At 36.2% G+C, this 27,822-nt stretch overlaps 1 protein-coding gene across 29 annotated transcripts in view; it reads right to left on the reverse strand.

The window, feature by feature from the left end:
* The window catches only part of Mgat2 (alpha-1,6-mannosyl-glycoprotein 2-beta-N-acetylglucosaminyltransferase), a 138,022-nt gene that overhangs the window by 21,502 nt on the left and 88,698 nt on the right, over nt 1-27,822 (reverse strand). For 16 of the 29 annotated variants that reach the window (XM_073961815.1, XM_073961818.1, XM_073961824.1 and 13 more), the window contains 8 exons: nt 14,374-14,466; nt 14,174-14,305; nt 13,975-14,103; nt 13,683-13,885; nt 13,054-13,206; nt 12,895-12,983; nt 12,687-12,832; nt 3,722-3,882 (listed from right to left, as the gene is read on the reverse strand). In XM_073961815.1, coding sequence (XP_073817916.1) covers nt 3,722-3,882; nt 12,687-12,832; nt 12,895-12,983; nt 13,054-13,206; nt 13,683-13,885; nt 13,975-14,103; nt 14,174-14,305; nt 14,374-14,380 — 1,020 coding nt within the window. In that variant the 5' untranslated portion in view covers nt 14,381-14,466. Of the gene's footprint in view, nt 1-2,739; nt 3,124-3,721; nt 3,883-12,686; nt 12,833-12,894; nt 12,984-13,053; nt 13,207-13,682; nt 13,886-13,974; nt 14,104-14,173; nt 14,306-14,373; nt 14,467-27,822 lie in introns of all 29 variants that reach the window. The other 13 variants (XM_073961810.1, XM_073961809.1, XM_073961801.1 and 10 more) reach the window with 1 other exon arrangement.

The raw sequence follows: 27,822 nt of genomic DNA on the forward strand, positions 1-27,822 counted from the left end.
AGTGTGTTAGATGTCCGATCGATTCGAGGTGCGAACATCGATTCGGACCATTTCCTTGTAGCAGCCAAGGTACGCACTCGTCTTAATGTTGCGGCAAAAGTGCGATCTAACACAGGACGGAAGCTGGATGTCGAGAAGCTGCAAACACAACAGACAGCACAAGCCTACTCCGCTTAACTGACTCGCATGCTGGAAAACAGCACTCCTTGTCCCGATAATGTAGAAGCACGTTGGCAAAGAATGGCCCACTTCCTTCAGACTGCCGCAAAGACCATACTTGAGTACCAAAAACCTCCACCTAAAAATTTATGGTACGATCAGGAGTGTCGTAAAGCTACAGAAGAAAAGAACGCGGCATATAGAGCAACACTGCATTCAGTAGCAACACGAAGAACGAAAGAAACTTATCGGGAGAAGAGGAGAGAGGAAAAGCGTATTTTCAGGAGAAAAAAGAAGGAACAAGAAAAACGTGAGCGTGTGGTATCGAATATGGATGGCGATGAAGATACCCCAGAACCAATCGTAAATGACAATGTTGAATGTCTACCACCTAGCCCAAGCGAGGTTACGGCCGCCATTAATCGGCTGAAAAACAATAAGGCAACAGGAGCTGATGGACTTCCCGCCGAATTGTTCAAGACCGGTGGCGAAATGCTGGTAAGGTGTATGCATCACCTAATTTGCGAAATTTGGCAGGAAGAAAGCATACCCAACGATTGGAACCTCAACTTACTATGTCCCGTACATAAGAAAGGAGACAAAACGGTTTGTGCAAATTACCGAGGTATAAGTCTCCTTCCCATCGCATATAAAGTGTTGTAGAGCATACTGTATGAACGGTTAAAACCCATGGTCAATGAAATAATCGGGTCATACCAATGCGGTTTTAGACCTGGTAAGTCGACAATTGACCAAATCTTCACACTGCGCCAAATATACCACCTATTCGTCGACTATAAGGCCGCGTTCGACAGCCCAATTAGAGCAAAGGTGTTTCAAGTCATGTCTGAGTTTGGCATCCCTGCAAAACTTATTCGACTATGCAGGATGACATTGGCTGACACAAGATCAGCGGTTAAAATAGGAAAGAACCTCTCCGAGCCCTTCAACACAAAACGAGGTTTCAGACAAGGTGACATTCTATCGTGTGACCTATTTAATATCCTACTGGAAAAGGTCATACGAGACAAAAACAGCACGATATACAATAAAGATGTAATGTTGCTTGCATACCCAGATGAGATAGACATAATAGGTAGATCAGCGCGAGCCGTAACAGCCACCTTTGCAAAAATTGGAAAAGAGTCTGCCAAAGTGGGTCTGGCAGTTAACGGCGATAAGACGAAGTTTATGCTATCAACACGCAAGTCGTCCAGTAGACTCGGAGCAACTGTTGATATTGATAATTATAAATTTGAGAAAGTAAATGACTTTATCTACCTCGGCACCGCCATAAAAAAACCAACAATATAAGCCTTGAAATAAAGAGAAGAATAATATTGGCCAACAGATGCTACTTTGGTCTAAATAAACAGTTTAAAAGCAAAACCACCTCTCGTCAAACAAAACTTACACTTTACCGGACACTGATACTACCCGTTCTTATGTATGGATCTGAAGCATGGGTACTTGCGAAAGCAGATGAGGCAGAACTTGGTGTGTTTGAGAGAAAAATTCTTCGAAAGATTTATGGACCAATATGCGTTGAAGGTGAATATCGACGTCGTATGAACCACGAGCAATACCAGCAGACCCACATCGATATAGTAAAACGTATCGAACTACAACGATTGCGTTGGCTTGGCCATGTCAGCAGGATGGATAAAGATGCTCCCGCCAAAAAGGGAAGGCCAAAACTCCGATGGAAAGACCAAGTTGAAGAAGATATCACAAAACATGGCGTCCAAAATTGGAGAAGTAAGTCAAAAGATCGGTGCGTTTGGAAATCTGTTCTTAGTTCGGCTTATGGAACAAGACGTTCTGTTTAGTATAAAAGCCATCTAAGTAAGTAAGTATTATCTATAGAAGTATGGATATGCCCACATAAAATACCATTGTAATCAGAAACCAATGGCTAACTCTTGTAAAAATTCCAAAATCATTCTCGAAGAGCCCTTAAACTGCACTTCATCAAAAAAAATTTGAACTTTTGTGAGGAGTACCCGAAGAAGTGAAACAATATAGTCCATGTCGCAACTTGATCTAAGTATTGAAGAAATATTTCTATGTATGTACTATGCCTAACACCATTATTTCAATGAGGCACATTTCTGATTGTGACAAAGTGTATACCTGTAACCTTACGACTGAGGGTATAAATATTTTAAACGACAGAAATGTTGAAGGTGTGTTATTTTTTATGAAATGCAAAATACAGAGATGTAATGAGATGCGAGATAAAAGTAATGGGATGTTGTTGTTACATTTGTTTTTAAATTACAAGAAGAACAATAGCTAACAAAATTTTTATCTTTATATACAGACAGACATATGTAACTACATAAATATTTTAAAATGTAAATGGATGTGTAAGAATGGTGTAAATATGAATTGGATGTACGCTACTAAGATAGAATGACTAATAAAAAGGATAGAAAGAAAGGTAGAGAGCAAATTATTCACACATACTAAGGTAATAATAAAAGAAACAAATTATGATATCTAATAAAAAATGTTGGTTGCTTTTGAATTGTGTTGTGCTTTTTTTTTTGGGAGGAGGAAGAAGAAGAACAAAGATACCTTCTGATAGACAGAATACAATGATGGCAAGACATGATAACTCCATGTCTGTTGTGCACCTTGGGTTTGAGATGTGCTTTTGGTTGTAGAAGTGCTCGTTGAAGTTGTGATGAGAGAAGAGGTGCCATGTTGTTGTTGCTGTTGTTGTTGTTGTGAGATGGGATTTGTATCACCCACATATGATTTTAGATTTAGACTATTTTTATTAGTATTTTCATTATAGAATTTATGATTGTTGTTGTTGTTATTGTTATTGGATGATGTCTTTAAAGCTGTTTGCGATGATATTTGTAGTGATTTTCTATTCCTATGATATCCTAAGAGATTGTTAGACGACAACAGCGAAGAAGAAGCTGCAGCATTGCTAAATGATTTCTGTTTGGACTAAAGAACAACAAAATAAAAAGATGGAAATAAAAACAAGAAACGGGGAGTCACAAATGTCACACACACGGGTCACGCGAAGTTTACACGATTGACACGGTTACAGGCACAGGGATTTTTTTAACATTTCACAGTTTTTTATGTTGTTTTTTAATAATAAAAAAATAAAAAATAAACAAAAACACATGGAAAACACATCAAATGATTTTGTTTACAAAAGGACAAGTTAATATTTATATTTTTCGAAAGAGAAAAAATAATTTTTTTCATGTTAATTTTGCACAAATGTGTGTATATAAAAAAATACATATACAAAAAAATAATAAATAAATAAATTTCTTGTTAAAGTGGAAAAAAATATTACATCCCAAATATCCATAACATTGGATTTTGCACATTGAAACAAAGAGTTTTTGAGATTTTATTTTTGAAAATAAAACTTAATAAAATGCAAAAATAAATAAAATAATTTTATAAGAAAATTCATTTTTTAGTTTAAAATCTTTTTATTTTTTTTTCAAGTGTGTTAGTGTAGCTGTTAGTCATTTTGATCCTTAGTGTTAAGTATGTAAACTGAGGGATTCATATGAATACTCACCTTGCTATTGTATGTGTAGTAGTTAAAGGTCTTCAAATATGTACCCAAGGACAAAATATTACATTGGGGACACAAATCTGCTGTTCTTCTTTGCATCATTTCCAGCAGATATAGAAAATCTTCGGCCACATAGTGATCCTCTTCCAGAAATAGCACCAACCCTGTAGGTAGATTACAAAATGAAAGAAGTTCATATATATCTTATTTCTATACGAAAATCAAACCAATAAAGGTTATATTTTATATTTTTAAAATTTTATATTTTATAATAAACTGATATAATTGCTACTAATATTTAAACAAGTAAAAAAGTATCGGTCGGCTTTTCCGACAGAGATATACCCTCAGCCTGTGTGGATTGAAATACTTTTTTTGTAAAAAAAGAAATGTATGGGCGTATGAACCGAGAGAAGTATGGATTCGATTAAAGCTCAAAAATTTGCGGGGGATATCGATAGATAGGGCTTTTGTACCATACTAGCCTACGAAAAGCATAATATCGGTCCACTAAGGAAACCTTCAGTAAAAATGTCCAAAGGATCCTCGAACAGACCCTTAACTACAAAAATGTGTTGAACATTTGTATGAGTGGTACCCCAAGTATTGGACCGATAGGGCCCAAATTTGAACATAAACTAAGCTTGGACAAAGAATTTCGAGATCGAAAATTTGGACCAAATCGGTTGCTACGTTTGTGAGATATTGCGCTTATCATTTTAGCAAATATTTTCAAACATTTGTGGGAGAGGTACCGGAAGCAGTGGATCTATAAGCACTATCATCGAATTTCATCTAATATTCGAAGGAATATTACGATATCCAAAGTGTGGACGAACGCAGTATTCGGTTCGAGCTCTACAGCCACAACATATGGTGCCATAGGGTTTTTTTATATCCTCAGCCTTTAGGCTAAAGAGGGTATTTACACTTTGATACGACCAAAAATGTGCCTCATTGAAATAATGGTTTTAGACCCCAAGTATGTTTGTACGATATCCGTTTCAGACAATTTTGAGTAGATCTAGCAATGTCCGTCCGTCTGTCTGTCCGTCTGTCTGGCTGGTGCGCACGATAACTCTCGAACGGATGAACCGATTCGGTTCAAATTTTGGCTTTCGTAATATGTTGCCCAAACTTAGTTTAAGTTTGAAGATGAGCTACATCGGTCCACTCCTTCCGGTACCTCCCCCACAAAAGTTCGAAAATGTTCGGAAAATTTGTGCGCACGATAACTCTTGAAGGAATTAACCGATTTGATCCATACTTTGCACATCGTGAAATTTCTACCAGGCTTAGATAATATGGACTCAATCGGTCCACTCCTTCGGGTACCTCTCACACAAAATTTCGGAAAAGTTCAGTTTAGGACCTGCTCTCGAATCGCTTTGATTTTTATTCTAGCAACTTGTATTCACTGCCCCCCATACGACGGTATAAGTTTCATCAGGGGCAAGTCCATACTTCCTGAGAAAATAGCCTGAAAGTTACAAAAAACCCCATGACACCGTGTGTAGTGGTTGGAGCTCCAGATAACTCTCAAACGCATCTGCCGATTCGGACCAAAATTTGGCCTTAGTAATATTTTGTCCAAACATAGTTTAAGTGTGAAAATAAGCCATATAGGTCCCCTCCTTAAGGTACCTCCCCCACAAAAGTTCAAAAATTGATCATACGGTAACTCTGGAAGGGAGTGGCCGAATTGGTCTACACTTTACACATCCTAATATATCTACCAGATATAGATCAGATTCAAATATGGACTATATTTGTCCACTCCATCCGGTACCTCCCTCACAAAATTTCGGATAAGTTCACTTTAAGACCTGCCCTCGAATCACTTTGATTTTTGTTGAAGCATCTTGCCTTCGCTGCCTCAATTACGATGGTAAAAGTTTTTTTAGGGGCAAGTCCGAAGAGTGTAAAATTCCCCTATGGCACCATAGGTTTTGGCTGGAGATCCATTTCTTTAATATCTCCTCCGCAAAACTTTTGATCTTTAATCCTAATCATCACTTTTGTCGGCAAGTTTATAATAATATAATAATTGTTCCACAAACATCCCATACGGGACAAGGGAGACTTCTCTCATATCAATGAGTGCACCCCGATTCATATTAGCTCAATGACATGGGACCTACTGTTTATCGCCGAGTCCGAACGGCGTGTCTTAAGACACCACTTTGTAGAGAAGTGTTACATGGCTGAAATACTCAGGAAATGTCGCCAACATTACTAAGGGGTATCTTGCCACCGTTGAAAATTTTGATGTTGACTGGCCGGGGAATCGAACCCACGACCTTCAGCGTGCAAGGCGGGTGTGCATACCATTGCACCACGGTGGCACCCTGTCGGCAAGTTTAAATGTCCAAAAAGGGCCACAAAATTCTGAAAACACCTCAGACATAGGCTGAGGGCATATCTCTGTCGGCAAAGCCGACTGATACTTTTTTACTTGTTTTTACAACTTTCGGCCTGTTTTCTCAAGAAGTATGGACTTGCCCCTGAAAAAACGTTTACTGTCGCAATTGAAACAGGAATGCAAAATGCGTCAACAAAAATCAAAGTGATTCTAGAACAGGTCTTAAAGTGAATTTATCCAAAAGTTTGTGTGGGGGGGTACCCGAAGGACTGAACAAAACAAATATAGTCCATATTCGAACCTGACCTATATCTGGTAAATATATTAGGATGTGTAAAGTGTGGACCAAATCGTTCACTCCCATCCAGAGTTATCGTGCGCACAATTTTTCCGAACATTTTTGAACTTTTTTGGGGGAGGTACCTGAAGGTGTGAACCGATATGGCTTATCTTCGAACTTAAACTAAGCTTGCACAAAATATTACGAAGGCCACATTTTGGACCGACTCAGTAGATCCGTTCGAGAGTTATCTTGCGCTCCAACGACTACACACGGTGTCATAGGGGTTTTTTTGCACCTTTAAGGCTAGTTTCTCAGGAAGTGTGGACTTGCTCCTGATGAAACGTGTACCGTCGTATGGGGGGCAGTGAAAACAAGTAGCTACAACAAAAATCAAAGCGATTCGAGAGCAGGTCCTAAACTGAACTTTTCCGAAATTTTGTGTGGGAGGTACACGAAGGGGTGGACCGATTGAGTCCACATTTGAACCTCATATTACTCTGGTAGAAAGTTTACGCTATACAAAGTATGGACCAAATCGGTCACTCCCTTCAAGAGTTTTCGTGCGCACAAACTTTCCCAACATTTTCGAACTTTTGTGGGGGAGGTATCGGAAGGAGTGGACCGATGTAGCTCATCTTCGAACTTAAACTAAGTTTGGACAAAATATTACAAAAGCCAAAATTTGAACCGAATCGGTTCATCAGTTCGAGAGTTATCGTGCGCTCCAGCCAGCAGGACAGATAGACAGACGGACGGATATGACTAGATCGACTCCAAATTGTCTGAAACACATTTCGTCCAAACAAACTTGGGGTCTAAAACCATTATTTCAATGAAGCACATTTTCATCGTATCAAAGTGTATATATCCTCTTTAGCCTAAAGGCTGAGGGTATAAAAATATATGAAGACTGAACACCAAATCTTCAAAATTCCGAAGATCGGGAGATACCGTTATATCAAAACGTGGACCTATGTCCATAATTTTTATCGGAAAAGTTTTTTGTAAAGTGAAAACCCCGCATCTCAAAATTCAACCAATTTGGTTGATAAGGTAAGCTAAAATATTCAAAATGCCGAAACATTAAGAAGTACCGTTGCATGGGGACTATTCCAATACGTGGACCGACCTTCCCAAATTTTTGCTCTCGACATTGTCAGTGAGCTATAAGTATTTATACCAAAATTCATCTGCCAACGCCAACTCCTTTTATATTTGGGCACCGTTTATTTGAACTCGCGACATAGTGCAGCGTTTTTTTGAGGCTATGCGTCATTATCTCGGGAACTATGGACGTAACGGGGCCCGCACGAACATCCTGTTACAAAAAATTTTATAACGATTCGTGAGGTGTCACTAAACTGCACTTATTTCAAATTTTGTGTGGGAGGTACCTGAAGGCGTGGACCGATACAGTCCATATTCGAACCTGATGTATGCCTAGAGGTATTATTACCATATGCAAAGTTTTGTTCAATTCGGTTACTCCCTTCGAGAGTTATCGTGCGAACAAGTTTTGCGACAATTTTTGAACATTTGTGAGGGATGTACCTGAAGGAGTGGACCTACCTATATGGCTCATCTTCGAACTTAAATCAAATCTGGACAAAATATTTCGATACCCAAAAATTGAACCAAATCGATTGATCCGTTCGAGAGTTATCGTGCGCACCAGCCAGACAGACGGAAGGACGGACGGATCTACTCAAAATTGTCTGAAACGGATATCGTACAAAAATACTTGGGGTCTAAAACCATTATTTCGATGAGGCACATTTTTGGTCGTATCAAAGTGTAAATACCCTCTTTAGCCTAAAAGCTGAGGGTATAAAAATGTCTGTCTGTCTGGCTTGTGCGCACGATAACTCTCGAACAGTTCAATCGATTCGAACCAAATTTTGGGTATCGTAATATTTTGTCCAAACTTAGTTTAAGTTCGGAGATGGGCCAAAAATTTCAAAATTTTTCTGTAAAATGGTCTGAACGATAACTCTCGAAGGGAGCAATCGATTTGGGTCGAAACTTTGCATATCGTATTATTTCTTCCAGATATAGATCTGGTTCGAATATGACCTATATCTGTCCACTCCTTCCGGTACATCCCACACAAAATCCGGATAAAGTGAAGTTTAAGGGCTCCTCTCGGATGGTTTTGCAATTTTTTTCAATAAGTTTTCCTTGGGGCTCCATTTATGACGGTACATTTTTTTTCTTGCGGATGTCCATATTTCCTGAGATATTGGCCAAAAGCTTCAAGAAACCCTGACGGCACCAACCAAAATGGCAAATCCGCAAGATAATCCTCGCAGGGAATTTCTGATTGGTGCAGGCTTTGAAATATAGACTATATCGGTCCACACCTTCGGGTACCTCCCACACAAAATTCGGATAAAGTGAAGTTTAGGAGTTTTTTTATGTGGCTCGCTTTACGACGGTACAATTTTTTGCCGGAGTAAGTCAATAATTCCTGAGATATTGGCCTAAAAGCTCCAAGAAACACTGACGGCATCAACCAAAATGGCAAATCCGCAAGATAATCCTCGCAGGGAGTTTTTGATAGATGCAGGCTTTGCGCATCGTATTATTTCATCCAGTCCAGTATGGGATTGAAATATATGCTATATCTGTCCACTCCTTCGGGTACCTCCCACACGAAATTCGGATAAAGTGAAGTTTAGGATCTCCTCTCACATCAGTAGATTGTTGGAGCGGCCTCATTTACAATGGTACATTTTGTTCCGGAGTAAGTCAATACTTCCTAAGATAATGGTCCAAAAGCTTCAAAACCCTGTCGGATGTTTGTGCAAGATAACTCTAAAACTTTTTCAAAAATTTCTTTCTAACTTATTTTAACATAATTTAATATTTTGAATCCTTGAAAATGTTACGGTACCTACAGATTTTAAAGCAAACTCGTGATATAAAATCAATATATTTTATATACGGCATAATTATTGGTTTTGTTGTTTTTTCTTGGTCAGTGGCTGAGGGTATTTCTCCGTCAGCACAGGTGACAGATACGTACTTACTTGTTTATATTTAAATTTTATATTTTTTAATTTATATTTTGTATTTTATATCTTATATTTAATATATTATATTTTATCTTTTATATTTTTTATTTTATTTTTTATATTTTTTATTTTATATTTCATATATTAAATTTTATATTTTACATTTTATAATTTATGTTTTATAATTTATATTTTTTATTTTGTATTTTATATTTTATATTTTAAATTTTATATTTTATAATTTCTGTTTTATATTTTATTTTTATATTTTATAATATGTGTTTTATATTTTATATTTAAAATTTTATATTTTATATATATTTTATATTTGTATATTTTATATCTTATTTTTTATATTTTTATATTTTATATAAAAGTTGACGAACCCCGCAAACTTTTTAAGGACCATGATCTGCGAATCTGCACCTGGAATGTTCGCACTCTTTATTGAAAAGTACAAGACCGATATTACTGCCATACAGGAAATACGATAGATTGGGAAAGGCGTTACAACAACACCTAAAGGTGACGCACTGTATTATAGCTGCCATGACGTAAAGCATGAGTTTGGTTGCGGATTTGTAGTTAGTCGGAGACTAAAACATCTGGTATCCAGCTTCACTCCAGTGAATGAAAGACTTGCTGCAATTCGAATAAAAGCTAAATTCTTCAACATCAGCTTTATTTGCGCTCATGCTCCCACTGAAGAAAAGGACGAACAGACCAAAGATATATTTTACGAGCGCTTAGAAGAAACATATGACCGTTGCCCTGCCCATGACATTAAAATCATTCTAGGCGATTTTAATGCCAAAATTGGAAAGGAGAATATCTTTGGCCCAACAGTCGGGAAATTCAGTCTCCACAGTGAAACATCTGACAATGGTATGAGACTGATAGACTTTGCAGCTGCAAAAAACATGGTAGTTAGCAGTACCAGATTTAATCATCTCGATATTCATAAGGGCACCTGGCTGTCTCCAGATCAGAAAACAAGAAATCAAATTGATCATTTTGTGATGGATGGAAGACATTCATCGAGCGTGTTGAATGTACGATCGTTCCGAGGCGCAAACATTGATTCGGACCACTACCTTGTTGCAGCAAAGGTACGTACCCGTCTAAACGTTGCAAATAAAGCACGAACAGACACAACGCGGAAGTTGGACATCGATAGGCTGCAAACACAACAGATAGCCACAGCATATTCCACTCAACTAGCCCAATTGCTTAACGCGAGCACTCCTTGTCCCGATAACATAACAACACAATGGCAACATATTGCCCACTCCATGCAAACAGCCGCAAAATCCATACTTGGATTCCAGAGACTTCCACAAAGGAATTCATGGTATGACCAGGAGTGTCGTGATGCTACCGAAGAGAAAAATGCGGCATATTTACAATCAGTAGCAACGCATAGCGCACGAGAGAGATATCGGGAGAAAAGGAGAGAAGATAAACGTCTTTTCCGCACGAAAAAGAGAGAAATGGAAAAGTGGGAGTGTGAACAAATCGAGTTGTACAGGGGACGGAATGAAGTCAGAAAATTCTAACAAAGAGTGAAATATCAAACTGATGGCTTCGGCACTGGCACAGCAAGGTAATCTGGTAACTGATAAAGATAATGTATCAGTGGAAAGAACATTTTTCCAAACTGTTGGTATCTAATAGTAGCGAAGCCGACGAAGATACCACAGATCCAATGCCAGAAGATGGTATTGAATGTATATCACCCGGCCAAGATGAGGTAAAGACAGCAATAAACTGACTGATCAGCAGGAGCTGATGGCCTACCAGCCGAGCTGTTTAAAACCGGTGGCGACACGCTGATAAGGTGTATGCATCAGCTAGTTAGCTCCATCTGACAGGAAGAAAGCGTACCCGACGATTGGAACCTGAGCATCCTGTGTCCCGGCCATAAGAAAGGAGATAAGACTATATGCACCAACTATAGGGGCATAAGTCTTCTCCCTATCGCCTACAAGATAGTGTCTGGGATTTTGTGCGAACGACTAAAGCCCATGGTCAACGAAATAACTGGACCCTACCAATGCGGCTTTAGAACTGGCAAGTCCATCATTGACCAGATATTTACCCTGCGGCAAATCCTGGAGAAGACCTAGGAGATGCAGGTGGACACCTACCACCTTTTTGTCGATTATAAACAGCCCTCGACAGCCCGCTACGTTCAAAGATATTCCAAGCCATGTCTTAATATGGTATCCCCGCAAAGCTCATTCGGCTTTGTAAAATAACTCTAACTGACACAAGATCTTCAGTTAAAATAGGAAAGACCGAAGAGTTTTGTACCAAAAGAGGTTTCAGACAAGGAGACAGCCTTTCGTGTGATCTCTTCAACATCCTGCTGGAAAAGGTTATACGAGAGGCAAACGTCAAAAGAAGTGGCACAATCTACACCAATAGCCACATGTTACTTGCTTATGCTGATGATATAGACATCATGGGCCGATCAGTAAAAGAAGTAACCGATACCTTTATGAAGGTCGAAGGAGAATCTGCTAAAGTGGGTCTGGCGGTAAACGGTGAGAAGACCAAGTTGATGGTGTCGACGAGCAATGCGTCCATTGAGCTCGGACCGACTGTGGACGTTGGTTCCTATAATATTGAGGTAGTAAAAGACTTCGTCTAACTCGGCACCTCCGTAAATACAACAAACGACATCAGTTGTGAAATAAAAAGAAGAATTATATTGGCCAACAGATGCTACTTTGGTTTAATTAAGCAGTTTAAAAACAAAGCCACATCTCGTCAAACAAAAATAACGCTTTACAAAACACTGATACTACCCGTGCTGATGTATGGCTCCGAAGCCTGGGTACTTGCGCAAGCAGACATGGCAGTGCTTGATGTCTTTGAGAGAAAAATTCTTCGAAAGATCTACGGACCGATCTGCGTTGACGGTGAATATCGACGTCGCATGAACCACGAGCTGAATCTGCTATACAACGACATCAATATAGTTAAACGTATCGAGATGCAGCGATTGCGTTGGCTAGGCCATATAAGAATGAGCGATGATGAACCCGCTAAAAAGGCGTATAAATACGGACCGCTTGGCGGTGGACGCGGAATTGGCAGGCCAAGGAATAGATGGCGCAAACAAGTGGATGATGAGATGAAAAGACGCGGTATTCCAGAGTGCGAAGCAACAAATAGAGAGAATCTTTTCTTAGTTCGGCCTATGGAACAAATGTTCTGTAATGGGCCAGCTAAGTAAGTAAGTATCTTATATTTTATATCTTAAATTTTATATTTTATAATTAAATATTTGGTTTTGACACCTACCTGTGTGATATTTTGTAACTTCTAGCTGATCAAATACCCTATTCGCCTTCCACCACCAGTGGTGTTTGGTTTGCGTAAATTTCGCCTCTCTATAGTGGCCATATAAGTCTGGATACAGGGCATTGTTACATTTCCGAATGATTGCTCTGTTCAAAGATATGAATAACACAGGATGAAAAAATTTTAGTTTATATTTGGTTATACTTACTGATCTTTTTTAATATCTCTCGGACAATCATCCGGATCAACACCAGGGAATTCATTTGGATGTGTTTGTATTGAATATGGATAAAATATCTGCAAAGAGTAACACACGAAGCATATGTTTCGAGTTTTCATACAAAATCTTACAAAAGCCACCACTCACTTGCATAACTTTACAAAAGTCTATACTCTGGACTAAATCGTTAATATCTTCATCATAAAAATCATGTGAAAATATTAATAGAACTCTAGAAATATCACGAGCCTGGGCCAGACTCACGATCAAATGGCGTAGGTAGATAATACGAGTATGAACCTGGAAGAAGAATCGGAGAATTAGATAAATAAATACATAAATAAATAAAATCGAAAAAAAAACACCAATTTAAAAAATTAACAATTCTGTTAAAAGCTCAAATATGAGTCCCGATTATGGATTGATTTTTTGTCGAAACTACTGTCGAGATATGTTAATATATGTAAGTTTATGCACAAATTTTATATCTATATAAGGTGAATACTTAATTCTATTATCAATAGTTACTTTCACCAATTCCACGGAATGATTTTTCATGAGTTCAATTTGATTCATTCCAGAAAATGGGTGATATGACAATTTCACAACGAATTTTTTAACTTGATCAGCATCATTTCAATTGAAATATACATACATATATATTTCAAACCATCTGTTGCCTAATACATTTTTCCCAAACTCATTTGAATATTCGTTATTAGATTTAAATGACCACAATGGAGAGTTAAAAATGAAATGAAAAGGGTGCCACTTACTTGTATTACAATTATCACAGAATCATTTTGTAACGGACCAAAGGTGTATTCATTTAAAACTAATTGCATGTCATTGTATTTGGCAATTTGTCGTTTAATTTCGCTGATATTTGGTGGATGATACATATCGACAAAACTAACGAGACCACCACCAGCACCACCAGCAATACCGGCACCATTCATTAGAGTAACATTTTGATGTACTACGTGAAGAAAGAAAGGGAAGTGGAGGAAAGAGAATAAATTAAAAGGGTTAACATTTAAATATTTATTTGAATATTTTGCCACTTACAACTAGCTGCTAAGGTTTGATTACGACTTTTGGGTTGTAAGAATTTGTGCAAGACCGATGGCACCATCGATAATATGGCATCAACTGAATCATTGGTCGGTTCAGTTAACAGGGGATCACGAGATTCAGCTACAAATAAATAAAAACAGAATAATTATTTTATTTAATTGTAGAAGAACAACATGTTGATTCTACTTACGAAAATTGAAAGCATGCAGTTGCAGGAATAAAAATATTACAAGGGTTATCACAATAATGCCACGCAAATAATACGTGTTTCGTTTGCGATGCAATGTCCCCGTATTGGGTAATGCCAAGGGTATGCGACGACCTGTTAAAATAGAAAATTAATAAAAAAATAAATTAAAATGAATCACAAGTGAAGTTGCAGGAACTAACCTCTCATGGTGTTTGAGACGGTACTGTCTGGTCTGTTGCTTTTTGGGTTTGGTTATTGGGAATCTTCAAATTGTCATCTCTACATCATTTTATCTGTAAAGAGATGCAAAAAATAGATACGAAAACAAAATAAGTTATGTATTTTGATACAAATTTTATTTGATAAGATAATTTCATGGGCATACATACATATATATGAATATAATATGTGTACTATTAGAAATAATACTTTACGCAATTTTAGACAATAGAATATCGTAATATTTCAAGTTCGAAGATGGAGTGTATTGGGCATAAAAATAGAACATTGGTGGCGCCTTTTTTCAATAAAATTTAAAATATAAATTTTAAAACATAAAATATAAAAAAATATAGAATATATAAAATGTAAAATATAAATTATAAAATATTAAATATTTAATATAAAATACTAAATATACAAAATATAAATTATAAAATGTTATATATAAACCATTAAATATAAAAAATATAAACTGTAGAATATAAAATATAAAATACTAGCAAAATGCCCGCTACTTCGTATGCGGAAAAGGAATAATATTCAAATAAACAATATATATATGGTGAACACTGAAAAATTTTATGTACTAATACCTATTTGAATTGACATTTAATTTCTTTCAGGTACTGTTCGTACACGTTTTGTTCGAATCTCAAAAAAAGACCTCTACACTTCAACAGCGGCCTACATTTTAAATTTAAGTCCATGTTTTATTAGAACGGTATGGGTATTTTGAAAATGTTATCCACATTTTTCAACCGAATTTTGGAATTTGTGATATCAAAATGTAGAAACCCGATCAAAGTACCCCTCAGTAATGCTGGCGACATTTCCTGAGTATTTTAGCCATTTAAAACTTCTCTAAAAGTGGTGTCGTAAGGCACGCCGTTCGGTCTCGGCGATAAACAGTAGGTCCCACATCACTGAGCTAATATGAAAGGGGGTGCACTCATTGATAAGAGAGAAGTCCCTTGTCCCGTCTGGGATGTTTGTGGAAAAATTATTACATTATTTCGAAACGGAATTCGTGTTAACATAGAAACAATAGTACATTATTCAGTACAATTTTCAGAATCCAGGACCTTAGCTCAAATGATACAGTTTTAGCTCTACTTGTTCACCCAACGCCAATGGTATTACATGTAGAAACCTTTCATACCTTTAAACGTGGATTTTAATAAACATTCTGATCCACAACAGTGATCCTCACAACAAATTTCATTTATCGATTCACTCAATACCATTGCTTCAATATTTAGTATTACTTAATACTTCTAGTACATTTATTGAACGACCACTTCTAACAATGAACCTGACAAATAAATAACATACAAGAATTCCACTTCTATTCCTTAGCCCAATACCAAATTTATTGCAATTTTGTACTTTTCACACACTAATTATATAATCCCAGCTGCATTGCTACACCAACGTCAAATTTAATACCATTTCGTTTTTCTTAATAAGTCAGCCAGCCCTCAGCCTAATTTCAGAATTTGTATGCATTTCAAAAAATCCTTATCTAAACAACAACACCATCCCTCATACAACAATTCGAAATTCCACCTTTATCCCTTCAAGCGACGCCAAACTGGTCCAGATTCAGTACTTGTAATATATATAAGTTAAAAAACTACCGCTTTTATCCAAAACTAAATCCCAACAGCAATTTAGTATTTTTCGTATACATAAGTACGTATGCGTAATACCGAATTTCACAACTTCAGCTCTACTAACTTACACAATAACAATTTGGACCAAATTCTGTGTCATTTTGTAATTTTCGTACACTTATTGTACGCATATCCACAACCACATCCATATCTCAACCCTACACATCAAGAGTGTCTATAATACCAAATTTCCGAATTCCATCTCTATTCATAATACCATTAATACTTTTCGTATGAAAGTACGAATTTCAATAACTATCTCCAACAGTAATTCCAATTCCAATTCTGTCCACACATAACTAAATTTTACCAAATTTAGTACCATTTAGTACTTTTCGTAACCACAAATACGAATTTCCAAAACTATCTCAGTCCTACACTCCAACAGTAATCTAAATTTCAGGATTCCTCTCTCCGTTCACTCAAATCCAAATTGAACCAAATTTAGTACCATTTAGTACTTTTCGTACCCATAAGTACGAATTTCCAAAACTTCCTTAACCCTACACTCCAACAATAACCTTAACTCGAAATTTCAGGATTCCTGCGCTATTCTTTCACCCAAATATAAATTGTACCAAATTTAGTACAATTTAGTACATTCCGTACCCATAAGTATGAATTTCCAAAACTACCTCAATCCTACACTCCATAAAACAAACTTAGTACAATTTAGTATTCCGTACCCATAAGTACGAACTTCCAAAACTACCTAAGTCATTCACTCCATCAATAATCTTAATTCCAAATTTCAGGTTACCAGGTCTATCTAAATCCAAATTTTACAAAATTTAGTACCATTTAGTACTTTCCGTATCCATAAGTATGAATTTCCAAAACTACACCCCAAAAGTAATCTTAATTCCATATTTCTGGATTCCAGCTCTATCCGTTCACCCAAATCCAAATTGTACCAAATTTAGTACCATTTACAACTTTTCGTACACATAAACTACGAATTTCCAAAACTACGTCAATCCTACACTCCAAAAGTAAATACATTCAAAATTTCAGGATTCCAGCTCTATCCGTTCACCCAAATCCAATTTGTACCAAATTTAGTACCGTTTAGTACTTTTCGTACCCATAAACTACGAATTTCCAAAACTACCTCAGTCCTTCACTCCATCAGTAATCTTAATTCAAAGTTTCAGTTTTCCAGATCCAAATTTTACCAAATTTAGTACCATTAAGTACTTTTCGTACACATAAGAATGAATTTCCAAAACTACCCCCATATTTCACTTCGACTGTAATATAAATTCCAAATTTCAGGTTTTCAGCTCTATCCGTTAACCCAAATCAAAATTGTACCAAATTTAGTACCATTTAGTACTTCTCGTACACATAAGTACGAACTTCCAAAATCATTTCCTTATATCAACACCACTTCCCAACCTTGATTCCCATACCAAATATGAAGATTGTAGCTATATCAGCTGAAAATATACAACTAGTACCAAATTTAGTAACTTTTCGTACACTTATAGGTCGAATTTCCAAAAACCCTTTGGTATATCTTTCTAACTCTCCATCAGTTACCCTCATTCCAAATTTCAGAATTTTAGCTCTTCCCGTTTGCCTAATACAAAGGGTACCATATTTAGTACCTTTTAGTACTTTTCGAACCCTTCAAGGTCGAATTTCCAAAAACCCAGCCTTATCTCAACCCTACACACCGACAGCAACCCACAGTCAAAATTTCAGATTTCTAGCTTCAGCGGTATCGTCTGGGCGATGATATGTCACTCACTCACTAAGCTCTTTTATATATATAGATACTAGCAAAATGCCCGCTACTTCGTATGCGGAAAGGGATACAAATAAACAATATTTAATATGAAAATGGTGAACACTAAAAATTTTGATGTACCAATACCTATTTTACTGCTATGCCTAAATACGACCGTATTCCCGGGGCGTGTGTGGTGGAAAAAGTAGAACACATGTATTATTATCAGAACTACCGAAATACGTTGAGAGTATACTTTTTGTAAGTTGAACATTTTCAACTTTGACAGAACGTACAATATGTTATTGTATGTATGTATGTGTGTGTTTTGTATTTTGAAAACAAAAGCCCAACAAAACATGAAATACAATTTATTGCAAAGGAAAAATGTTTGTTTTACGAATGAAAACATTTAATAAAGTTTCAGTCGCGGTTTTTGTGTTTTAAACGGGATTTTGGATTCAACGTATTTGGGTAATACGGACGCTCAAAGAGCGTTGTTGTGGTAGGTAGGTAAATATTTCTTGTACGTCACGACTTAAATTAGGTATTGCTGTTAATTGATGTTTAATTTCATTTAAATACCGTTCGTAAACCTTTACCGAATTTCCCAAAAAAAAAAAAAAGAAATACCTTATCGCATCCTACACGTCAACATTTTAAATTTCAGTTCACGTTTCACTACAACGGTATGGGTAGTTTAAAAATTGTATCCACGTTTTCCAACCGAAGAAGTTGTAATTTCGGTATTTGTGATATCAAAATGTATTTCCGTATTTCCAACATCAGCTCAATATCAACTCCACTCCAACAGTAATTTTAATTCCAAATTCCAATACCATTTAGTACATTTTCGTTAACTAATATCATTTCAGCCATCAACGACCCTCATACCAAATTTCATAATCGTTCATACAATAATAAAATCGTACTAAATTTAGTACTTTGCGTACACCTGTGTATAACCTCAAAAAATTACCTTCTTATATCAACCATTTATACCAACCGAGATTCTATGTTCCTGCTCTATCAGTTCCCTCAAACCCAACTATAGTAAAAAATTTCAAAAATTCCAAAAAAAAATCTCCATATCTTAACCCCACATACCAACAGTGACTCTAATAACAAATTTTAGAATTCCACCCGTTCCTACTGCCAATACAACATTTAGACTTCTTTAGTACTTCTCGTAAATATACAAACGTTACACAGCAATACTCACCCTAACTCTAAAAATACAAATTCAAGCTCTGTTCCTACACCCAACAACAAATTGAGTACCATGGTACGTATTTTTACAACCACATCTCTCAACCCTACACTGACGATTATACACAATAACAACAAAAATCGTAATTCCAAATCTCAGGATTCCAGTAGTATCTGTTCGTACCCATAAGTACGATTTTTCAAAACTACTTCAATTCTTCACTTTAACAATAATTTTAATTCCAAATTTCAGGATTCCAGCTCTAACCGTTCAACCAAGTCTAAATTGTACGAAATTTAATACTTTTCGTACCCATAAGTACGAATTTTCAAAATTTCCTTAATCCTACACCCCAATTCCAAATTTCAGAATTCCAGCGCTATCCGTTCACCCAAATTTAATTGTATGAAATGTGGAGCCATTTAGTACTTTCCGTACCCATAACTACGAACTTCCAAATCTTCTTCAATCATACACTCCAACAGTAACCTTAACTCCAAATTTCAACCAAGTAAAGTGTACGAAATTTAATACTTTTCGTACCCATAAGTACAAGTTTCCAAAACTACCTCAATCCTACACTCCAACAGTAATCTTAATTCCAAATTTCAAGATTCCAGCCCTATCCGTCCACCCAAATCCAAATTGTACCAAATTTAGTACCATTTAGTACTCTTCATACCCATAATTACGAATTTCCAAAACTATATCAAACTTACACTCCAACAGTAATCTTAATTCAAAATTTCAGGATTCCAGCGCTATCCGTTCACCCAAACACAAATTGTACCAAATTTAATACCATTTAGTACTTTTCGTACCCATAGTATAATTTTCCCAAAGTTCTCAAACCTACAGTCCAACAGTAATCGTAATTCCAAATTTCAGGATTCCAGCTCTGTCCGTTCATCCAAATATAAATTGTACCAAATTTAGTACCATTTAGTACTTTTCGTACCCATAGGTACGAATTTCCAAAACTACCTCAATCCTACAGTCCAAGAGTAATCTTAATTTCAGGATTTCAGCTCTATCCGTTCAACCGAATCGAAATTGTACAAAATTTAGTACCACTTAAAACTTTCCGTACCCATAAGTACTAATTTTCAAAACTTCCTCAATCTTACACTAACAGTAACCTTAATTCCAAATATCTAGCTTCCAGGCCTACCCGTTCAATCACTGCCTAATTGTACCAAATTTAGTACCATTTAGTACTTTTCGTACCCATAAGTACGAATTTCCAAAAGTACCTCAATCCTACACTCCAACAGTAATCTTAAATCCAAATTTCAAGATTCCAGCCCTATCCGTCCACCCAAATCCAAATTGTACCAAATTTAGTACCATTTAGTACACTTCATACCCATAATTACGAATTTCCAAAACTATCTCAATCTTACACTCCAACAGTAATCTTAATTCAAAATTTCAGGATTCCAGCGCTATCCGTTCACACAAACACAAATTGTACCAAATTTAATACCATTTAGTACTTTTCGTACCCATAGTATAATTTTCCCAAACTTCCTCAATCCTACAGTCCAAGAGTAATCTTAATTTCAGGATTTAAGCTCTATCCGTTCAACCGAATCGAAATTGTACAAAATTTAGTACCACTTAAAACTTTCCGTACCCATAAGTACTAATTTTCAAAACTTCCTCAATCTTACACTAACAGTAACCTTAATTCCAAATATCTAGCTTCCAGGCCTACCCGTTCAATCACTGCCAAATTGTACCAAATTTAGTACCATTTAGTACTTTTCGTACCCATAATTACGAATTTCCAAATCCTCTTCAATCCTACACTCCAACAGTAACCTTAACTCCAAATTGCAGGTTTCCAGGCCTATCCCTTCAATCACTTTCTAATTGTAACAAATTTAGTAACATTTAGTACTTTCTGTACCCATAAGTACGAATTTCCAAACAACTTCAATCCTACACTCCAATAGTAACCTTAATTGCACATTTCAGGATTCCAGCACTATCCGTTCATTTAAATCTAAATTGTACCAAATTTAGTATTTTTCGTACCCTTAAGTACGAATTTCCAAAACTACCTCAATCCTACACTCCAACAGTAACCTTAATTCCAAATTCCAAATTTCAGGTTTCTAGCTCTATCCGTTCACCCAAATCCAAGTTGTACTAAATTTAGTACCATTTAGTACTTTTCGTATACATAAGTACGAATTACCAAAACTACCCCCATATCTCAATCCAATACTCCGCCAGTAATCTTAATTCCAAATTTCAGGATTCTAGCACTATCCGTTCATCTAAATCGTACCAAATTTAGTACTTTTCGTACCCTTAAGTACGAATTTACAAACTACCTCAATCCTACACTCCAACAGTAACCCTAATTACAAATTCCAAATTTGAGTTTTCTAGCTCTTTCCGATCACCCAAATCCAATTTGTACTAAATTTAGTACCATTTAGTACTTTTCGTATACATAAGTACGAATTTCCAAAACTAACCCCATATCTCAATCCAATACTCCGTCAGTAATCTTAATTCCAAATTTCAGGTTTCCAGCTCTATCCTTTCACCCAAATCAAAATTGTACTAAATTTAGAACCATTTAGTACTTTTCGTACACATGAGTACTAATTTCACAAACCATTTCCTTTTATAAACACCACTTGCCAACCTTCATTTCCATACCAAATTCCAAGTTTCTAGCTAAATCCGTTCAAAATATACAATTGGTACTAAATTTAGTACTTTTCGTACACTTAGAGGTCGAATTTCCAAAAACCCTTTGGTACATCTTTCTAACTATCCATCAGTGATTTTCATTCCAAATTTCAGAACTCTAGCTCTTGCCGTTTGCCTAATACAATGGGTACCATATTTAGTACCTTTTAGTACTTTTCGTACCCTTCTAGGTCGAATTTCCAAAAACCCAGCCTTATCTCACCCCTACACACCAACAGCAACCTACAGTAAAAATTTCAACTTTCTAGCTTCAGCCGTTTCGCCTGGGCGATGATATGTCAGTCAGTCACTCACTCACTCACTCATCACTAAGCTCTTTTATATATATAGATAAAATGTAAAATATAAAATGTAATAAATAAAGTATAAAAATATAAAATATTAAATAAATAAATAACAAAATATTAAATTAAATAAAATAAATATAAAATATAAATATTAAATGTAAAATATTAAATATAAAATATAAATGTAAATAAATAATATATATTAAATAAATAACATATATTAAATATAAAATATAATATATAAAATATTAAATATAAAATACTAAATATAAAATATAAATTATAAAATAGAAAAATATAAAATGTAATATATAAAATTTAAAATATAATATATAAAACATAAAATATAAGATATACCCCCATTATTATAAGTCTTCTTTTGTTATAGTTTGGATTTACCGAACAAATTTATAGCGTTCCGGTTAAGTAAAAGTTAAAAGTGATGATTGAATTTTAAGGAGGAGCTTCTTGCCATTATCTTTCAATGTGAAAATTATATTTTTTATGCCTCCAAATTAGTTTATTTTGCATTTTCAAATCCATCAGATAGTAAAAGAACACATGTAATAATGGCCCATAAACAAGTAAAAAAGTATCAGTCGGCTTGGCCGACAGAGATATACCCTCATCCTGTGTATATTGAAACAATTTTTTTTTCCAAAAAACGTATGTATAAATTTTCTGCGTAGAAACCGACAAAAATGTTGATTAGGATTAAAGAGCAAACGTTTTGCGGAGGAGATACTTAAAGGAATGGATCGACATTAACCATTATGGAAGTGGATCTCCAGGCACTACATATGGTGCCATAGGGGGTTTTTACACCCTTCGGGCTGTTTGCTCATGAAGTGTGGACTTGCCCCTGAAAAAAACTTTTACCATCGTAATTGAGACAGTGAATACAAGTTGCTTCGATAGCAGGTCTTAAAATGAACTTATCCGAAATTTTGTGTGGGAGGTACCCGAAGGAATGGGCAAATATAGTCCACATTCAAACCTGATCTATATCTGGTAGATATATTCTCCTTCAAAGTTATCGTGCGTACAATTTTTCCGAACATTTTTGAACTTTTGTGGGGGTACCTGAAGGAGTGAACTGATATGGCTTGTCTTCGAACTTAAAATAAGTTTGGACAAAATATTGTGAAGGCCAAATTTTGGATCGAATCGGCAGATATAAAAAAACCTTAAACTTTACATGTTTCAAATTTTGTGTGGGAGTGGTACGATATACGTTCCATATTTGGACGTAATCCAAGTATGTACGCGAGTGTTATGTTAGGCACAACCAAGTTTAGTTAGTGCCGGCAGATTTTTTGGATCTCCAGGGCCATTCTCTCAAAAAGTATGGACTTGTCCCCGAAAAAGAATACACCGTCAAGGAAAAGAATACAAAGTCAAAATTTCGATTTTTAACAAAAGATGTGCCGGTTATTGATCATCCCAGCAAAAATTTGGATCCGGTAGTCATTACGTAACCCATTACAAAGTAATGTAAACAAGCTTCTTTTCCCATTACAAGTAATCTGAAAAGTAATGGGATACTTCTTAAAAAATTACAAGGCAAACCTACTTACTTTGCTCCTCACTAAGTAATGAGGACGGTGGCACAGTGAGTGTGTGTCCGACTATAAATCCTAGGGTTGTGTGTTCAACGCTCACTGTCGGCACGCGAGTTTTTTTAAATTAAAAAATAACAGTTCGTGGTGCACATGTGTACTGCACATCAAAGTTCGTAAGCAACCCTTAATGTTCGTGTGCGTGGCATAGTGTGTAGTGTCTTTGGCTAGAAATCAGAGGGTTCGTGTGTTCAACTCGCACAGCAAGCGAAATAAAATAAAATAAAAGTAAAGAAGTGTGATGAAATTAAAAAAAAAATCTCCACATCAAGTGTTCTAAAAATAGAATTTTTTTCAACTTACTTTTCAACTTCTAGTGGCCACAGAATAACTAGTTATTCTAGTGGTCATAAAATAACTACAAACTGAGTGCGACATGCCCTTGTAAAAATAATGGGGAAGAAAGGGGGTTTGCGAGTAGTTACGGCTGCCAAAAATCCCTTACAAAACCCATGATTTTGGGAGGACTTTTTTGCTGGGATTAATCGGTCAAACAAATTTTAAGGAAAATTCTCTTATTTGAAGACAAAATGTTGATGTATTCAATAAATTCACAAAAAGTATATGATTGGGTGGATAATGTGGCTAAAACCTTAAAAACCCGAAGATTGGGGGGTATCGTTCCACGGGGGTTATATCAAAACGTGAACCAATAACAACAATTCTCTGTAAAAATATTTCACAAGACGAAAACTAAATACCAAATATCAGCTACATTGGTTGTTTAATGTGGCTAAAACCTTGAAAATACCGAAAATCGGGCGATACCGTTCTATTGGAGCTATATCAAAACGTGGACCTATGTACATAAATTTTATCAGAAATTTTTTTTGGTCCATTGGGAACCCTCAATGCAAAATTTCGGCGTGAAACATATGTAAAATCTTCAAAATTCCGAAAATCGGGACGTACCGTTATATGGGGCCTATATCAAAACGTAGACCTATGTCCATAATTTTTATCGGAAAAGTTTTTTGTAAAGTGAAAACCCCGCATCTCAAAATTCAACCAATTTGGTTGATAAGTTTAGCTAAAATATTCAAATAGGGTGTCAAAAAACCGGTTTTTCCAAACAAAACGGTTTTGGGTTAACCGAAATTTTCAGTTTTTTCAAAAACCGGTTTTCGGTTTTCAAAAATATTCAAAACCGGTTAACCGGTTTAAACCGGTTTTGTAAAATACGTACAAAATTGCTCATAATTGATAAATATTTGATAAAAAATGTGCGGCAAGGGGTAAATTAAGTAAAACTAATTCGTTATTATATAATTATCTGATAATATCCTTGTTATTTAGCATTCAACCTTAAAGTGGAGACAGCAAACATATGTAGGTCAGAAATTGTGCTCTAAGAATAGTAAAAGCCCTTACAAATATACGATTGTGTACCAAAGGAATTAAATTTACATTTTATTAAGTCGGGATTCTCCTTCTTGCGTTGAGAACCTCAAATTATCGTGCCGGAATCAAAATTTGAACTCGCGACATAGTGTAGCGTTTTTTTGAGGTTATGCGCCATTATCTCGGGAACTATGAACTTGCCCTCGAAAAAAATTACAATGAAGTAACGGGGGCCGCACGAACATCCTGCTACAAAACAATTCACAACGATTCGTGAGGTGTCACTAAACTGCACTTATTTCAAATTTTGTGTGGGAGGTACCTGAAGGAGTGGACCGATATAATCCATATTCGAACCTGATGTATGCCTAGATGTAGTATTACCATATGCAAAGTTTAGTTCAATTCCGTTACTCCTTCCGAGAGTTATCGTGCGCTTAAGTTTTTCGAAAATTTTTGAACATTTGTGGGAGAGGTACCTGAATGAGTGCACCTATATGGCCCATCTTCGAACTTAATCAAATCTGGACAAAATATTTCGATACCCAAAATTTGAAAAGATCGATTGATCCGTTCGAGAGTTATCGTGCTCACCAGCCAGATAGACAGACAGACAGACGGACGGATATTGCTAGATCTACTCAAAATTGTCTGAAACGGATATCGTACAAACATACTTGGGGTCTAAAACCATTATTTCGATAAGGCACATTTTTGGTCGTATCAAAGTGTAAATACCCTCTTTAAGTGCAGTACACATTGTCAGTTTTGAATTTCGATTTTTCGCAATTATCGATAACTGTCCAACCGTCCAGCAACCACAAAATATTTTGTGGTTGCATGATGCATGACAAAAATGAACGGACACACTAGCAAGCAACCGCAAAGCTGACATTCAAAACTGACAATGTGTACCCAGCTTTAGCCTAAAGGCTGAGGGTATAATAATGAAATAGTTATCGATAACTTGATAAAAGTCAAGGTGCCTACAATCACAATTGCTCTGTTCCAGGACGTGCAAGAATCTACTATTTCTTACTACGATAACATTTTTATACACTCAGCCTTTAAATACCCTCTTATTTACACTTTGATACGACCAAAAATGTGCCTCATCGAAATAATGATTTTAGACCCCAAGTATGTTTGTACGATATCCGTTTCAGACAATTTTGAGTAGATCTAGCAATGTCCGTCCGTCTGTCTGTCTGTCCGTCTGTCTGGCTGGTGCGCACGATAACTCTCGAACGGATCAATCGAGTCGGTTCAAATTTTGGGTATCGAAATATTTTGTCCAGATTTGATTTAATTTCGAAGATGGGCCACATAGGTCCACTCCTTCAGGTACCTCCCCCACAAATGTTCAAAAACTGTCGCAAAACTTGTGCGCACGATAACTCTTGAAGGGAGTAAACGATTTGGTCCATACTTTGCACATCGTGTAATTTCTACCAAACTTAGATGAGGTTCCAATATGGACTCAATCGGTCCACTCCTTCGGGTACCTCCCACACAAAATTTCGGACAAGTTCAGTTTAGGACCTGGTCTCGAATCGCTTTGATTTTTTTTGCAGCAACATGTATTTACTGCCCCCTATACGACGGTACAAGTTTCATTAGGGGCAAGTCCATACTTCCTGGGAAAATAGCTTGAACGTTGCAAAAGGCCCCTATGACACCGTGTGTAGAGGTTGGAGCGCAAGATAACTCTCGAACGGATCTGCCGATTCGGTGCAAAATTTTGCCTTCGTAATATTTTGTCCAAACATAGTTTAAATTCAAAGATAAGCCATATCGGTCCACTCCTTCCGGTACCTCCCCCACAAAAGTTCGAAAATATTCGGAAAATTTGTGTGCACGATAACTCTTGAAGGGAGTGACCGATGTAATGCATACTTTGCACATCCTAATATATCTACCAGATATAGATCAGGTTTGAATATGGACTATAGTTGTCTATTCCTTCTGGTACCTCTCACACACAATTTCGGATAAGTTCACTTTGTGACCTGCTCTCGAATCACTTTAATTTTTGTTGAAGTGATTTGCAATCGCTACCTCCATTACGACGGTAAACGTTTGTTCGGGGGCAGGTCCATATTTTTTAGGAAAACAGCCCGAAAGTTATAAAAATCTCTATGTCACCATATGTAACTGTCGGAGAGCACGATAACTCTCGAACTGTTCAACCGATTTGGTCCAACATTTGGTCTTCCTCATATTATATCCAAACTTAGTTTCATGGGGCAATACCGATCCACAACTTCCGGTACTTCTCCCCAATATTTAAAAAATGTCACTAAAATGCTAGGACAATATCACTTGGATGGGGCAACCAATTTGGTCCAAACTTTGGATCTACTAATATTTTGTCAAAATTTTGTTTAATTTCTAAAATGGACCATTGACTTGTTTGAAGGGATTTAGCTAGAAACGTGGTATTTTGTATGGAAGTCAAGGTTGGGAAGTGGTGTTTATAAAAGGTAATGGTTTTGGAAATTCGTACTCATGTGTACGAAAAGTTCTAAATGGTACTAAATTTAGTACAATTTGGATTTAGGTAAACGGATAGAGCGGGAATTCTGAAATTTGGAATGTGGGTCACTGATGGAGAGTTAGAAAGGTGTACCAAAGGGTTTTTGGAAATTCGACCTATAAGTGTACTAAAAGTTACTAAATTTAGTACCATTTGTATAATTTCAATTGATATAGCTAGAATCCTGGAATTTGGTATGGATATCATGCTTGGGAAGTGGTGTTTATAGAAGGAAATGGTTTTGGAAGTTCGTACTCATGTGCACGAAAAGTTCTAAATGGTACTAAATTTAGTACAAT

The sequence above is a fragment of the Musca autumnalis genome, unplaced genomic scaffold, assembly GCF_047663935.1.
Source record: "Musca autumnalis isolate F117 unplaced genomic scaffold, ASM4766393v1 scaffold_1, whole genome shotgun sequence".
NCBI classification, from domain to species: Eukaryota; Metazoa; Arthropoda; class Insecta; order Diptera; family Muscidae; genus Musca; species Musca autumnalis.